The 16,380-nt window shown below is 40.5% G+C and overlaps 1 protein-coding gene across 3 annotated transcripts in view; it reads left to right on the top strand.

The window, feature by feature from the left end:
- The window catches only part of NECAB1 (N-terminal EF-hand calcium binding protein 1), a 51,129-nt gene that overhangs the window by 28,000 nt on the left and 6,749 nt on the right, over nucleotides 1–16,380 (top strand). For all 3 annotated transcript variants that reach the window (XR_003994161.1, XM_030504590.1, XM_030504577.1), the window contains 5 exons: nucleotides 7,118–7,254; nucleotides 7,890–8,002; nucleotides 10,186–10,262; nucleotides 14,347–14,400; nucleotides 15,716–15,828. Coding sequence is in view for 2 of the 3 variants with exons in the window: in XM_030504590.1 (XP_030360450.1) it covers nucleotides 7,118–7,254; nucleotides 7,890–8,002; nucleotides 10,186–10,262; nucleotides 14,347–14,400; nucleotides 15,716–15,828 (494 nt within the window). In the remaining variant the exon portion in view is untranslated. The remainder of the gene's footprint in view (nucleotides 1–7,117; nucleotides 7,255–7,889; nucleotides 8,003–10,185; nucleotides 10,263–14,346; nucleotides 14,401–15,715; nucleotides 15,829–16,380) is intronic.

Here is a 16,380-nt window from a genome sequence, read left to right as displayed (position 1 = left end):
CAAGTTTAGGTACCTGAATAGCTCTGAGGTCTCTGAAGGGTTTTTGCCCAGGGGAACTGTCTTGCAAAGGAAGAGCTGGTGATGGCTTACTCTGATCTGATAGTGCCTTTTATCAAAGTTATAACCCACATTTGAAGTTCACATTTTTTCACCAGCTGAAGAGCACTCCCCGCTTCTCCTGCTTTCTGCCTTTCCTTTTGCCAATGGCACAGGGTCATTTTCTAGCCAGGATGTATCCCTACGTGTCCCCACTGGCACTGGCATCTGCACAGTGACAGCTGGCAGCAGAGGGTTATAGGGAAGCAAGGACCGTTTCAGATGATTTTAAAACCCCTGTGCCTGAGGGCAGCTTGGTGTTGGTGAAAGTCTAACCACAGCTGGCTGGTGGCCAAGTGACCCGGGGGACTCCAGGATGGGACATGCTTCCTGCTCTATGATTTCAGTGACTTGGCTTGAGCAAGACTTCTACACATCCAGTAGAAAATATTTATTAACAGCAAAAAGAGAAATTCAAATCTAAAGTAAAGGGAACATTGAAATAAGCAAGAAAGATTGTCGGTAGGAAATTGCTTTGGAGGGACTTTCTTCCCTCCTTTGCAACTATTTTATGAAGGACAGCAAGTGATCTGTCTGTGATAGCTGGGGACCACACTTGGTGAACTAGCAAATGCCACTTAAGCAGCAGTAAGCATGATTGGTTTATACCCAGCATTTAAATATGAGAAACATAAACATAGGAATTTTAGGATGGGAATGAAAGATAATTTTTATTCAATAGAGTAATCAAATTGTGAAATATCCTTCTAAGCATTTGGGGGGCAAAAAAACCTAGCTACTTTTTACATGTTGCTTCCAGAAAGATAGACGGGAGTGCGTGGTGCAGAAGAGCAAGATGCTGGATTCAGGGACTGACACAGCATGTCTAATTCTTTGCTCCTATGAAATCAGTCATTTTTCTGCTTTGCTTAAAAAACCCCAAGCTAAGTGAAGTTAATGCAACCTTGTTATTACTGGAAAACTTCTTGAATAATCTAAAAATAGGAGCTAGTAAAAGTAAAAGAGAAGATTATAGGAGCTGAAAGAGTAACACAGGGACATGCAAGTTAGTTACTGATGGTGCATTTATAGCAATTATGTAAATAGCTGCACTCTGGAGGGTTGATACCCATTATAAACCAGAATACCAAGATTTTTTTAATTGCATATTGAAGTAGTAGTAACAGTAGCGATTATGTAAATTATATTGCAAAAACAAAATAACTGGAAAAAAGCAAAAAAGCTAGATAATCATATGTCGACAACAGAGTTCCACAACTAACATTCTGTTTGAGTGAAAATGGAGCTTCAAATTGTAGTTTTGTTTTCACAAAATTCATGTTAAATTGGCTAGCACCAGTTTGGGCATGTAATCAGAATTTATAAATAATTTTCATAGAATCTAATCTTGTTCTCTTTGAAATTGCATTTTTGACAAATGCGCCTTTCACAGAATGAATGTAATGAATAGCTGCCACGTAAGAATAACCTAAGGCAAGTATTACTCAGTTTATCCTGCTTATTAAGTTTCATGCATTGGCTTTGAATCCAGTTCATTTGTTCCTTTATGTTTATCACTAAGTTTTTTCAGGTCAGTGTCAATCAAGAAATCATAGAATTGTTTAGAGTGAAAAAGACCTTTAAAATCGTCAAGTCCAACCATTAACCCGTCACTGCCAAGTCCACCACTAAACTATGTCCCTAAATGCCCCATCTACACATCTTTTAAATAGCTCCAGGGATGGTGACCCAGCCACTTCCCTGGGCAACCTGTTCTGTGCTTGACACCCTTTCTGTGAAGAAATTTTCCCTAATATCCAGTCTAAACCACCCCTGTACTTGGCAGCTTGAGGCTATTTCTTCTTTTCCCATCACTTGTTACCTGGGAAAGAGACCAACCTCAACCTCACTCCATTCTTTCAGGTAGCTGTAGAGAGCGATAAGGTCCCCCCTGAGCCTTCTCTTCTCCAGACTGAACAACCCCAGGTCCCTCAGCCGTTCCTCATCAGACTTGTGCTCCAGACCCTTCACCAGCTCCATTGCCCTTCTCTGGACCCACTCCAGCACCTCAGTGTCCCTCTTGTAGTGAGGGGCCCAGAACTGAACACAGTACTCGAGGTGCAGCCTCACCAGTGCCAAGTACAGGGGGATGATCACTGCCCTGGTCCTGCTGGACACACTATTTCTGACTCAGGCCAGGATGCCATTGACCTTCTTGGCCACCTGGGCACAAGCTGCTCACGTTCAGCGGCCGTCAGTCAGCACCTCCAGGTCCTTTTCTGCCAGCAGCGTTCCAGACACTCTTCCCCAAGCCTGTAGCGTTTCATAGGGTTGTTGTGGCTCAAGTGCAGGACCTGGCGCTTTGCCTTGTTGAACATGATACCATTGGCCACACCCATCAATCCAGCCTGAAGAACTACAGTCTGAAGAACCAGATCTTATGAAATGGAAGAGGCTTGAATTCTTTTTCATTTTACTACAGTTATTCTGACTAATTTTATATCCTCAATTTAAAGTTGTAACCCATGGCGTTGTCCTGCTAATGTGGGATCTAAACACACAGGGCAGGAGACATTCCGTGATCAAGGGAAATTTAAATAGATTAATCCTTACTGAGCCTTTATCTATGATACCTACTTTTCAGTCACCTTGGGGGTATTTTCTGTAAAGATATGCATAGGTATTTTTTATTACATTATTTTGATACAACATATAAAATAGGAAACAGAAAATTTCAAAATAAGAAACAGTAATAACTATTATAACTAATTTTACAAATAAAGTATGATAAATAAGTTATAAAGTGCTATATAACATAATGTACTACATAGCAGAATAGCAATATAGGAAGGAGAGGCCAAGGGGACCACGTTTGTTCTGCCTGGAGAAGAGGCTGAGGGAAGATGTAATTCTGCTATCTAAAGGAGGGTTATAGAGAAAACAAAGCAATATTGTCTTTTTCAGGGGTGCATAGGAAAAGCACGGCTACAGCTTGCAGAAGGGAAAACACTGACTAGACAGATGGAAAATTCTTTGTGCGGAGAGATGGAGTAATCTCCATCCTTGGAGATGTACCAAACTGAGCTGGACATTGCCCTGAGCAGCCTGGCCTAGCTTTGAAGTTGGCCTTGCTCTGAAAAGGGGTTTGGACTAGCTGACAGCCAGACATCCTATCCCACTAAGTTTGTGGAGCTTTTGCCTAAATTCCCACCCCTTCTGAGAGATCTCAGAGTTGTTTTTTTGCCCCAACCAAATTTAGTTTGCATGTCCTAAGTAAGCGAACACAGGTATCTATCTCCCTCCTTCCCATCTCAAGGAGCTGCTCTTCTGATAAGTGGATCAACATGGTGTCAGGTTGCCCAAGGGGAGAGGACTGGGGCGGGCACCAGGGCTCGAGCGGATCAAGAGAGCCACTGAAGCTGTGGTGGCCCTGAGATGTGGATGCCTAAGCCCCACCACCTCCACCATTACAAAAGGAGAACCTCTTCTGAACCTTCTAACACAGCTGTAAGCAAATTTTAAAGACCACAGTGACCTTTCCACAGAGAAATCACCCAATTATGTGTATTTTCAGTTGCATTAATGGGAACTCAAATCTTAGCTGCTCAAAAAGGTCACAGTTGTCTCTTGATGAAGTAGATGTGGAAAATTACCCTTATTTGCTCACAATCAGTGAAACTAACAAGCAGAGTGATACATTAACACAGACTTACTTCATGCGGACTGCTCAAACTGATGTGCAGTATAATGTATATGCTAATGAATGGTAATTTGCAGCTAATGAAATTAAAGAAACAGGTCATTTTTCTAGTTTATGTATAGATACCATCAGTGGGTCCTATTATTAATTGGTGGCACGATACACTAACAATACAAATGCTGGGCAAGCCACTTAAGCTGATTTTACCATAATATATACTTAATAAATTGATACACATTTTTCTTAATTCAGAAATAACAATGCCTTTCTCCTAATGAAATCTTGTACCAGTGTGCCTCTAGTGAAATGCAAATGAAAGCATTTTTCTATATGAAGTAGAGTAGTGAAACTATAGCAAAGCATGTAATTCCTCATTGCTGAGAGCTGGAGTTGAGGTTTAAGTTGGATTATAATGGCCACTCTTTTTCCCTCCATGACTTAAATTATAATGCTGACAATTTATATATGCTGAATACCTTTTTCCATGACCTTTGAAGAATTTTAGAACGACAGATAGGCATAGTTGTCTTTCAGTGGGCAGGAGTCAAAGTTGTCCAGCATTGCTGTGAGCTCAGATTTGCTGGCTTAGAGCCGTTACTTAAAGAAAAATACTCAGTAGCCATTATCTCCACAAAATGCCCAACTTGGTGCATTAAAAGAGTTAAGTAATTCTGTATAGAAGGGTTGTAAGCACTAATATTTGGGTAAAATGTACATAATATTTTGATATATTGATAATTCTAGACTTGTATAGATATGTTAGCATCCCTGCATGGCCCATCTTTAGGAAAAAGCTCTGTGTACCTGTAACTGTAAGCTGTATTTAAAGATCACAAAGACCTTTTCCATAGGTCCTTTCCAAGTATAGAACTTAAGGAAGAACAGAACAGGAAGAAAAAAAGACTCAATCCTGGTGCAGTGCACAAACCTGTAGTAGTTTTGATGAAAAAAATCTTAATGACTTTCAGGTGCAGAAAATAATTTCAAAAGGAGTCAAAAAGCAGCCAGCCTTGGCAGCAGGTATTACAGAGCTAATGTTTATATGATCCCCTCCCATCAGTGAGGGCCCACCTGAACAGCTGGCAAAATGAAACAGCATGGATTTACATTTTAAGCTGTAATTCAGCATGCCAGTATCAAATTTAACAGACTACGAGCAGGAAGCTATATGGAGGTATCATCTGTAGCATTTACTTTTTGGATGCCCAGAATTTTAAAACATTTTGATTATCTTACTCTTGTGAGATTGCTTTGATATTCTAAAACGTACAAGAAGTGGTCAGTTCTGTCATGTTTTGTTCATTTATTTCCAAGAGCACTGGTGAAAGGTGAAAAATTATAACATACCCTGGATTTCTTCTGCAGGGTTTGATTTAGCTGCCCATACCACACAGATTCACACATGTTGTTCTAACATGTCCCAGGGAATCAAAATTTTTTGAAATTAAATGATGTCTGCCAGGTGCACCAAAGTTTTAAATCACTTGTGATGGAGACAGTGTAGAAGAAGAAGAAGAAGAAAATAAGCTTTGCTATTGCATAGTAAGATTTAGTAATCATAAAGGTTGCCATAAATGTTATTTGTAGGACTGGTGTGAGTTTCAGGTATTCACTCAAAAGGTGGACAATCTCACATGAAAATCTATTTTAAAAATGTATAAATGAGAAATTATTTGTTGGAAAGTGGCTTACACCTGATTAATCTGAAGACAGAAGTAAATATAGAAGTTGCTCCTGGCAACATGAGTAACTTCCGATGACTCACGGGTGGTTTAACATCTGAGATCTCTCTAGCAGAAGTCTTCCAACAAGAACTAATAACACATATTGTGAATAGATTACTCTCATTTGAGAGCAAAATTCTTTTAAAGCTATTAACTTACAGTCTTTTATTTTACATTTAAATTTCAAAACATCCCACATTTGTGTTCTCATTGCAAACACATACATGCAAAAATTCTAAGAGAAGTCTAAAAGTCAAAAAGGCATTTCACATTGGGAAGAACAGGGAACAGCTTAAAAATACCCATATGTATTGCCAAAAATACTCAAATGGGTTGTCAGCTAGAGTAGGAGGCAACAACATTGAAATGACAGGTTTTCTTTAAAGCTTGGAGATAACAGACCATCATCTATCTTCAAATGTAGTGATTAGAGAAATCTTTCATTCAATGTACCTCATATTTTATGAAACCATTTTAGATGGAACTGTAGCCAAAGGCTTTCAAGATCAGCTGAATGGGATTTCTGCACACATAAGCAGATTTAGGGCATATGAAAAATGCACACCAGCATACCAGCATACTTTCATCAGAGTAGGAGCCAACAAATTCATTCAGAGTTTAAGAGATAGAAGTCCATTTTCCTTCCCTCTTACTGATGGGAGCTCTACACAGTAAGCAGTGACTATAGGGGTCTGCTCTATCCTATTATACTTATTAATGAGAAAACCACAAAGAGAGTTTTTATATTATTGTATAGGTGAACCCGCTCAGACAGCATTACCTGCATGTCGCTGCAGAACTAGCTTTGCAGATCTGGGCTTGCCAGAAATGTTAAAGCTGACCCCATCCATGGAAATACGATTCATTGGGCCAGGGAGAGAGCAGGCTTAAGAATTCCTTTCCAAAATCATCTACACAAAACAGGCATAAATATTTTTGAACACATAAAATATATTGGAAATGTTGTTACAGAAAGAAATCATTATACACCGCTAAATATAGGTGCAAACTTTTCCAATAACCAATCTCCAACTCAAAGAACTTCTGGATGCATTTAATGTAATTGTGAAATATACTGATTCATGGTTTCAACAATAATTAAACAAATTACAGGAACAAAAATCAGCCAAAGACTGTTAAATTCAGAAGGCAATCTGTCTGGCACAGGCAGCCCTCCAGCCAAACTGCTGGTGGAGTTTTACAGGGAATATCACTAAGCATGTTCCCTGCTCAAAGACTATTCCCATAGTCACGGTCAGAGACAGGCCAGTGGGCTCGATAAACATCTTTCACAAGAGTGGAGCTGAATAAAAGCTTTGAATTCGTTTCTGCAGTTATCAATCGTATGTTGGCTTTTCCACACTAACAGAAGTAATGTGGTACTGCCATCAACTGGAGTTAAGAAATGTAAGGAAAAGGGGTTTTTTGGAGGTAGAAATGATGTTGTGATACTCTCTCAGCTTGGGTCGGGTCAGCATCTATACCTGGAAATTTAGAGGTCTTTTGGTCCCAAAACATAAAGATAGGTTGCTTATGTGATTTGCATGTATAAGCATGAAAACATCCAAGCTGCTTCCTTTCTGAATTAAATCTGAATCTTTCCTCACATATTTCTAACCTAGCAGGCAAATCCTTACTTGTTTTTTTAATTTTTTAGGACTATCAGGAAGCTTCTAATTTGGAGCAGTTTGTGACTCGCTTTCTTTTGAAGGAAACACTGAACCAGCTTCAGTCCCTCCAGAGCTCCCTGGAGTGTGCCATGGAAACCACAGAGGAGCAGACTCGGCAGGAGAGGTGAGCAAACCTCCTGCCCAGCTGCAATGAAAGGTGTGAGCAGTGGGGTCATCATGAACCTCCAACACCATTTTACATTTCACCCCGCAACCTGAAGGACTATAGGAGTAGCAATGGAAAAGCCAGGCAAACTCAGCACTTCAACTACAGCTATTTTGGAGAAAATGAGTTAGTTCCTAGTGCAGATGCCCCAGTCCCTATGTAAAATCATCTTCAATTATGCTTAACCCAGAGGCAAACTGGCTGAATCAAAATCCCATTAATATGTTCCTCAACTAATTTAAGGGTGCTCACAGTCCCAGCAATCTATCTGTTCTCCATCCAGTATTAGCTAATTCTCATCAGTTTTCCTCCCTTATTATCAGATACATGTTACTGTTTGTCTTTTCAATCTTTAAGCTGAAGCGGTCAACGTTTAAAGTTCATATGTCACTTTTAGCTGTTCCTGTGACCCCAGTTACTCTGCAGAGATGTTGCAAAACTCATGGGAATGAGGAAACGGTGTGAATGGTTCCTTAGGTCAGGTCAGAATTACATCACAGACACCAACTTCGAGCTTTCTCTTTCTAAAAGATAGATTTACACTAGCTTAACCCTTCTTTTTTTACCTCATAAAGTCTCCTGTTTCTGTGCAGACAAGATCCAGCAAAACCAGAAGTGCTCTCAATTCAATGGCCAGGAAAGCACTCAGCTCGGAGGCTGCACAGGAATAACACCCTGTCACCAAACAGCCCTCGTTTTAGCACAGGTATGTCATTTCACATTTTAAAGATACTTAAAGTGTGCATACACACACATATACAGCGAAAATATTCTAGACAAGATTTGTGTTTGTCTCAGCACTTGGTCTTCCTCCTTACTGCCTGCTACCCACATGCACAGACACTGCAAGTGTACGTGTGTGCTCAGTCTCAAGCCAGCATTTCTTTACCCTTTGTACTTGTTCAGGTAAAGCCACACTCTGCCTCCTCTACGTATCACACCTGTGGTACATCCCAGGTATTAAGATTTCTTTGTTTGATCAAAACATAGTCCAAGTGCCACAAGAACTCTCAGCTGGAAAATGAGCAAGTTAACAAATATGCATATCAATAGCATGTGTTGAAAATTTTTCAGTTTCTGATAAATAACCTTTCTCTCTCTTTAGAGCAATCACTTACGTACACATTCACACTGTGGGTGATGCCAGCAACTGCTCTCATAATGCACATATGTGTTTCCTTGAATATTTTCTCAAGACTTTAGCAAAGCAAAATTTTCCAGAGAATTTAGAGAGGCTCAGAGATGCTTGTGCCTTTGTAGAACAACATTTTCTAGCTTCACCTTTGCTATATGATATCAGATCATTATACAGTTATAAATACGACTGCAGTAGAGATGGAGAGTTAGGAAGTCTTCTAAAAGGGACATGTCCTACCCCTATAAACAGACAAGACACAGTGTCTTTAGTCTTTCCTCTGCTGCTAAATTCCATGACTAGGGAGAAAAACAAAAATATGAAAGTTATTATGACGAAACATAATTGATCTTGAGTTGGTCAAAATTTGCAGTCACCACAGGCATAAATTGCACATCTCTAACCCAAAATCTCATTCTAGGAGAATCTAGTGGAGGATGGATCAATCTGAATAAAAATATTGCTGCAATTCATCAAGCACCTAGGAATGCTGTTTGGTTGGAAAGTTGGAAAAAGGTCATTAGGACAGCCAGTTAATGTTATTAAATTAGCTAGAGAGTCCACTGCAAGGTTATATCCATAATTAGTGGATACATGAAAGCCCTAAAGACAGCATATTGCATATGACTATTACAAAGCTGAAAACCCATCAGAGTTTAAGTATGAAAACAGCTGTGGCAGCTAAATGAACCTTCTCTGAATGAAGATCCCTTATTCCCAATGCATATAAGACATTCTACAACTATGTTAGGAGGTTCCTTCAGGAATCCCTCAATATCAGAATTCCTCAACATGCCATGCCAGAAACCTAGATCACTTAGCTGCACATGTACACCCAGTTAATTCTTTTCTACTGTTCATAAGATCATTGTGTTTTGGTTTGGTTTGGTTTTTGTGGAAAGAACATTCATACGCTTAACCTTTGAATAATGCTGGAATTCTGCTGGAAGTACTGTATCAGGACCCTAAGAACAGCAACAGACTGACTATGGCAATGTCCTTGCAGTCAGGTTCCTACAGCAGGTCTGCTGTCTCTCTGCAGGAGGAAGTAAGATCCTGTCACCTGCGCTGTATTGCCCACGCCAGGATATTTCAGACATTCTTGAGTGCCTTTCTTTCACTTTCACCGGTGCTCTCAGTGGAAAGAGGAACTGCAGACAAGACACAGCACATGGTCCCTCCATGGGATGTATTTAAAAGGAATCCCAAAGACAGGCTTGCTATGCAGCAGAAGAGCTGACTCTTACTCTTACAGAAACATTTACATAAAGAAGACGAAGAAATGGCAAACTAAGAAAAATATTAAGATAGAGAAAACCTTAACACACACCCACACACACACCCACACACACACACGCACACACACACCCCCCCCCCCCAGATGATTTTTGCATTTTGAGCGGAAGGTACTCAGGTAATGAGCTGGTTACATCTGTGCAGGAGAGTATTTCTTTATTGAGGTACCAGCATGATTTGAAAAGCACTTGAATGTATTAATCTACAATGTAGTTTTCATTCTGTACTGGATTTCAATTGTATCTTGAAAAGAAAGAAAATAATTCATATAGTCAAAATCATGCTTTCCTTTAGTAACACCTAAATGAACATGCAACTAGTTGCAGCATAATCTTCAGGAAGCAAACTAAATTGCCAGCTAAGCCAAGCATTTTTATAAAATAAATCAATACATGAATACACTGTGTTCCAGCATTCAGTAATGCTTTATAAGAGTTCATTATTTCTGTTTTCCAAAGGTTGGATGGAGGAAAACGGCCAGTGGATGACCCAGATAAACAGACTCCAAAACCTGATTGACAGGCTGGAAAAGAAGGTGTATATTTCTTTTCACCTGTTTGTTCTCTCACTTTCAGTAAAGAAACCCTTAAACCACAACTGCTTTCCATGTCCCAGTCACAGCCTTTCCAATCAATGAGTGAAACATCACCTAAGAGAGCTAACGCTCATTAAGTTCCTACATTTTTCCTTCCACCTTTTTTCCTATTTCATCAGAGCATGACATGTTTTTTTCTATGTTTTCCTTTTCCCTTCCCATCACCACAGATCCAACTTTTCATCAAGAACTGAATAATCACATTATGACTGGAGGATTCTATTTAGTTAGGCTTGCTTTGGGGAACATGGGACAAGCCTTTCTTTTTAGGATCAGGTTTTTTTCCTCATCCTCTCCAAACTTTCCCACTAAATCTTGACATAAAGTTTTATTTCCTCCTTCCCCACCAGAGAAAACTGATTTATAAAGATTAAAACACTTTTCCTAATAAGTACAGTTCAACCAAAGCTGATGCAAATCCCATCATCCTGCCTGGGAGCTCCCAGAGCCCTGAGACTGCCTGCAGTTTCTGCACCAAAGCAGAGCCACCTGGGCATCTGACAAATGACCCATCTGATCCAATGAAACCTTGGCTTCCCAAGGATTGTAAATACCTGAGTAACATCTGTCTGTAGAGAAAATATCTGTTCCTTTTTTCTTTCAATCATACTGAATGCTTTTAAAAGTTTCTCTCTGTGAGGACTTTTTTTTTTTTGAGAAGAAAGCAGAGGAAAAAGTAAGGTTTTAAATTCCTGTGGTGCTCTCTAAATGTCCCTATTGAAGGACAGAGAGCTAATGTTGGATAGGTGCTAAGGGAGTGGCTGTATTCAAGGATTTGGGACTCGGGATTTCTTCCTCCTGGTCCACTAGAGGCAAGGTTTTAGGTTGAATTCCTCTCAGACCCAGGAGTTGCTCCAGTCCCAGTGGGGCTGATGCTGCTCCTCCCTGCAGGTCAGTGCTCACCAGCAGTGAGGTTGTGCACATACTCCAAAGACATGGGTTCACGCACAGCGGCACAGGTGCCTTCACCAGCACCCTCAGACAGGCAGCACTTGCAGAAACATGAACATGCAACAGCCTGATCTTCTTCCTTCTTCCCAGCTGAGCAGGATGGATGTTCCCCTGTGAACATTATCATGGACTTTAAGTCTATCTAGTATTTGTGGCTTGATCCGTGCTCCTTACCCAGGCACTGGCTCAGACCTTGGGTCCTGGCAGACAAGTGTCTCCTCCTTCTCGCCTGCTAGTCCAGCTTGAGTTCAGTAGCAAATTATACACACAGGAAAAAATAGTTAAGTGAGGGATTAGACAAGATGACAGAATAAATGGTGGTGACCTGGCACAGGGCTCAGCAAGACAAGCATTCTGACCTTTCTCTGCTGTTGCTCCCGCCCAAGTGAACAAACTGCCCCTAATTACTTTTCCCCTTTGGTCCCAGTTTGGGACCAAAATTTGGTATTTTGGTTATCTCAGCTTTATTACTGATTAGCTGCATTACTGATACAGTCACCCTCAGCACTCCTGGCCATGCAAGACTGCTCTCCAAAAGCTCAGTACTTCCTCTGGTTATCCCTGAGGTCTGACAGTCTCTCGCATCGTTTCTCCTTAACCAGCTGTGAAATTTGGCCATTCCTCGTGGCACTGTCTGTAACTTCTGTCAGCCTCTCATTCTGCTCCTTGTTGTGCTCAGCAACTCCTCATGGTCTGCTCATTCTAATAAGCCTCTGGCCAGGGCATACCCATCCACCTGCACACAACAGCTTCCTCCCAGAGGTCATTTCTGCATGAGAAGAGCAATTACACAGCAGTTGCCACATTAATGACATTTTAGGAGGAACTTGATTTTTTCTGAATAGATAGAAGTTGGATTTTGAAATGTCAAAGTCCATCATGAGATGCAACTCTCGCCTTTGGTCCTGCTTTACTCCCAGCTCTGCTTTGGAAACAGCAGCTCCCTGTCCTGCCACAGTTGCCTCCCGACATGGACTGATGCCAAAAGGATTTCAAGGAAGCTTAACCTTTAAAAGAATGTGACTGAAAAAAGAAACCTGGCATACAGCACTAATGCACTGCAAGCACTACAGAAAGCAGCCAACCATTTAGTAGTAACTTGACGATGTTCAACAAGGATGTTAGAAAATGATCAAATCTGCTACAGATAAATGACAGAGAACCTCAGCCTGAAAAGGAGCTCCGTGCCAAAGGGAAACAGTGGTAGGGTATAGACCTTTTTAACTTCTTAAGGGGGCCAGCAAGTTATTCATCTGTGTTTCCTACTGGAAAGCTACCTGGTGAAGGATATAGTATTGTCTAATTCTTCTGCTGTCTTCTGTCAAAGGTGAATTTAACCACAAATCAGTCTTGTAAGTTGTCTTTTTTTTTCCTCAATTCATATCTTTTTTTTCCCCTGCATTCATATTTTCTGGAAAAAATAGAATACTTATCTTGCTATCTTAATAGAGAGTTTCCAGTACAACTTGAGTCATTCCTTCCCTCTCTTTTTCCATTTGTTTCCCCTAGAAATAAAAGGCACTGTAAGTATAGAAGAGCCACAGGAATATGCATTTTTCCTCAGGATTTCTACCTGAAGTGTCTGCACTGACAAATGAGCTATTAAAGCTGGGTGTTTGTCTCTTCACACACGCATGTCATGCCCTTCTATGCACATTCTACAGAAGTAAAGCTACACAGCAGTTACTGTGTGACTGCACCTTCACTCCTGCCTTGCTCTGCTACCTGCTGCTGGTGTGGGTCCCCTGGCCATTTGGATTTAATTGCACACCTCTTGTTGGCTTTTCCATGAGTACAGTGTTTGTGCTGGCAGAACGCCTGCTCCTTGAGGTTAATCAATCCTCACCCAGCGGGACGCAGAAGGAATGTTTTTATCTTTCTTACACAAGAATTGTGTGCAGTAGGACGTGAAACACCATCAACAAAGAGCGCATCTTGCTCCAGCTGCCTATTGCAAATCAATCTGCTTTTTGTCAGGCATATGGATATATTTCAGAATACCCATATGGCACTGGGCTCGAAGGTACTGCATGTGCCTGGCATGTAAATGCTCATTTTGTGTGCGTTACTAGACGGTGTTGCATGAATCATCGATTCATGAAGTGCGCATCCAGTCTGCGTGCCAAGCAAGCATACTGCTGCCTTCAGATGCATCTGTTTGCTGCTGCCCTGCCTGTCCTCAGGAGCAATAGCAGCAGTTCAGAAACCTGGCTTGGAGCAGCAAGCACATCTTTTTCAATGCTAAAAACCAGTCCCTTGCAACCATTAACCCCCATAGGGAAGTTTCTTCTGTGTAAAGTTTTATGATTGCAGAATAATAGCTGATAGTTCATTTCAAATGAGGCTGAGGGACCTGGGGTTGTTTAGTCTGGAGAAAAGGAGGCTTAGGGGGGACCCTGTCGCTCTCTACAACTACCTGAAAGGAGGATGGAGAGAGGTGGGGGTCAGTCTCTTTTCCCAAGTAATGAGTGATAGGACAAGAGTGATAAGACCTCAAGCTGTGCCAGGGGAGGTTTAGACTGGATATTAGGAAAAATTTCTTCACAGAGAGGGTGATCAGGCATTTGAACAGGCTTCCCAAGGAAGTGGTGGAATCACCATCCCTGGAAGTGTTCAGAAACTGTGCAGATGAGGCCCTTAGTGACATGGTTTAGTGGTGGACTTGGCAGTCCTGGGGTAACGGTTGGACTTGATGATCTTAAAGGTCGTTTCCAGCCTTGTTGATTTTATAATTCAAATCACCCTCCTTGCTCATCTCCACATGACAATTTCAGAAGGTATCTGTCTTACACATCTGTGAACAAGCGGATTTCTTACAAATGAAATATCACCTGATCAGCATTAGAAATAAAACTGTACAGAACAGCCTGGGTTGGATTTAACCACTGAAGTGTGCAAGATTTTGCAAGCAATGCTTCTGTTTGACTTACAGCTAATAAAGAAGGGATTTAATTATAGCTTCTGGAGATTAAACAGAATCTAGCTATTGGAATAGTTTGTTAAAAAGGTAAGAGCAGACTACAGATGTAGTATTGCCTCTTATATTTCTATTTTTTTTTCAACTGCCTCAAAGGATCTAAAGCTTGAGCCATTTGAAGAGGAAGTTTTGGAAGAAAATGCAAGATCTGTAAGTGCTTTTCAAGATAATGATTTTGACATTTGATTTTACATGCCAGGCATTGAGACAACAATTTCACCTGACGTCTTTTGCTGAAAACTAATTTAAAAAATCACTATCCTAATTTTTTCCAGCAATAAGAAACCATTTCAGTTAGCAGAATACATTGTGCAAGAGGCAACAAAACAAAAGAATATGTGGGCAAAACTTTTATGTTAATTTTTGCATTGTTTTCAAAAGATTCGGTGAGCCAAAACCTCAACTCACATAAGGAGGAATAGGTGCCATTAATAAGATTTACCAAATTTGGCAGCAGTGTTTAAGGGGTGATAGCATCTCTGCTCCAAATCACCTGATGCTGCGTGCATGCTTTAAATAATTGTTGTATGGCCCCCTCCCCTTCCTTCCTCGCTCCCTCCTTTCCAAAACTGCTACAGGAAACCTTATCAGGAAAGATGAGAGAGCATCTAGTGCTAAACAATAATCAGTATGAAATCACATGAAAAAATAACAAAAATAGATGATCCCTCAAATTCCTTATTTCATCACAGCAGTTGCATTAGTTTTTTTAATTATATTATACAATATACAATTATATTTTACAATGTTGCTAGACAGGCTGCTTATGACAGAGGGATAATCTGTGAGATAACATATCAATAATGAAGTCAGAAATGAGTCAAAAACCTGTGTAAGAGATTAAGTAAGAAGCACATGGTGTTTCTTTAAATATTGCATTAGCAAAGTTGACAAGCTTCAATAGATGAATCAATAAGTCAACTCCCATAGTTATGCTTATGAAAATAATAGTTCATTTTTGCAGAAAGGTGGAGAAAATACACCCCCATTCCCCCTATTTATCATTTACCATGGGCAACCTTAGGCATCTCATTCAGGTGTGAGTCAGAGCTCTAAAAGGTAAAAGACTATGAGAGCACCTCAACAAAAGTAACACTGCATCCAGTGCAGAGTGTGGGGATACACTCTTACTCAAACCTCACACCTGCTTGCATCCAGATTCATCCAAGGAAACATGCTGACTTTATTTCTGAACATTTCAAAGATCAACATTTGCTTCACGTACTTACAAAAAGACTCTCTCATCGAGGGTTTAGACAACTCTTGCCTTCTCTAAGGTGGACACTCATTTGGGTGTTTCCATTCTGTGCCTCAGCTTGCCCAGACGTAACAGCCACACTTGAGCATTTCTACTTCTCCACTCCAGAGCACTAACACAGGGACTGCAGACTGTGTTTGTTACTGTTTTTAAAGCACAAGGAACTCAAGATGACATGGCAGTAATAATGTTGTGTTTTTGTATCAGCACATAATGATTGTTCAACGTCAAATGTCTGTGGTAGAAGAAGAAATTGAGGAATTTCGGCTTGCCCTGAAGCAGTACGTAGAATCTGCTTCTACTCAGGGTGGCTGCCTGCAGTAAGTACAATGTTATTGTCCTTGGGCTGAGGGAAGGAATGCAGTCTAATTTCTTGAATGACTTTTAAGTGGAGCTGGATTATTTATGAAGAGAGAACTTGTAACATCTTCTTTCCTGGCATGTGTGTAAGGCAGAGCTTTTGAAAGACAACTAAAACCACAAAGACATGTCACAGTGTATGTGCAGCCTAAATAGTATCACAAAATAACAATACAGACTATCCCAAAGGTGCTAAAACAGTCTTTTAAGGCTTCTCAGCTCTGCAGGTCATCAGTTCATGGCTTCTGGAAGACCCTAGGCTGACACGCTATATTGGAAGACTCATTTGCCATCCTTCATTTGTGCTCACGTGGCAAGTGAGCAACTTATCACCTTGTTTGACAGTTCTCTGCTTGGAAGCTTTCAGAATCTTCCCTTTAAGCTGCAATTTTAAAATTTTCAATCACAATAAAGAATGGGAAAAATTAAAAAGCAGGTTTTTCAACTAAACAGTGTATTTCTGCTTTGCTCCTTTTAGAATTAAAAGAAACATTACAACTGTGTTAACGATA

The sequence above is a fragment of the Strigops habroptila genome, chromosome 1 (genome assembly GCF_004027225.2).
Source record: "Strigops habroptila isolate Jane chromosome 1, bStrHab1.2.pri, whole genome shotgun sequence".
Taxonomy (NCBI): Eukaryota; Metazoa; Chordata; class Aves; order Psittaciformes; family Psittacidae; genus Strigops; species Strigops habroptila.
The sequence above is the reverse complement of the archived record's forward strand: the minus strand, read 5'-3'. Positions and strand labels throughout refer to the sequence as shown.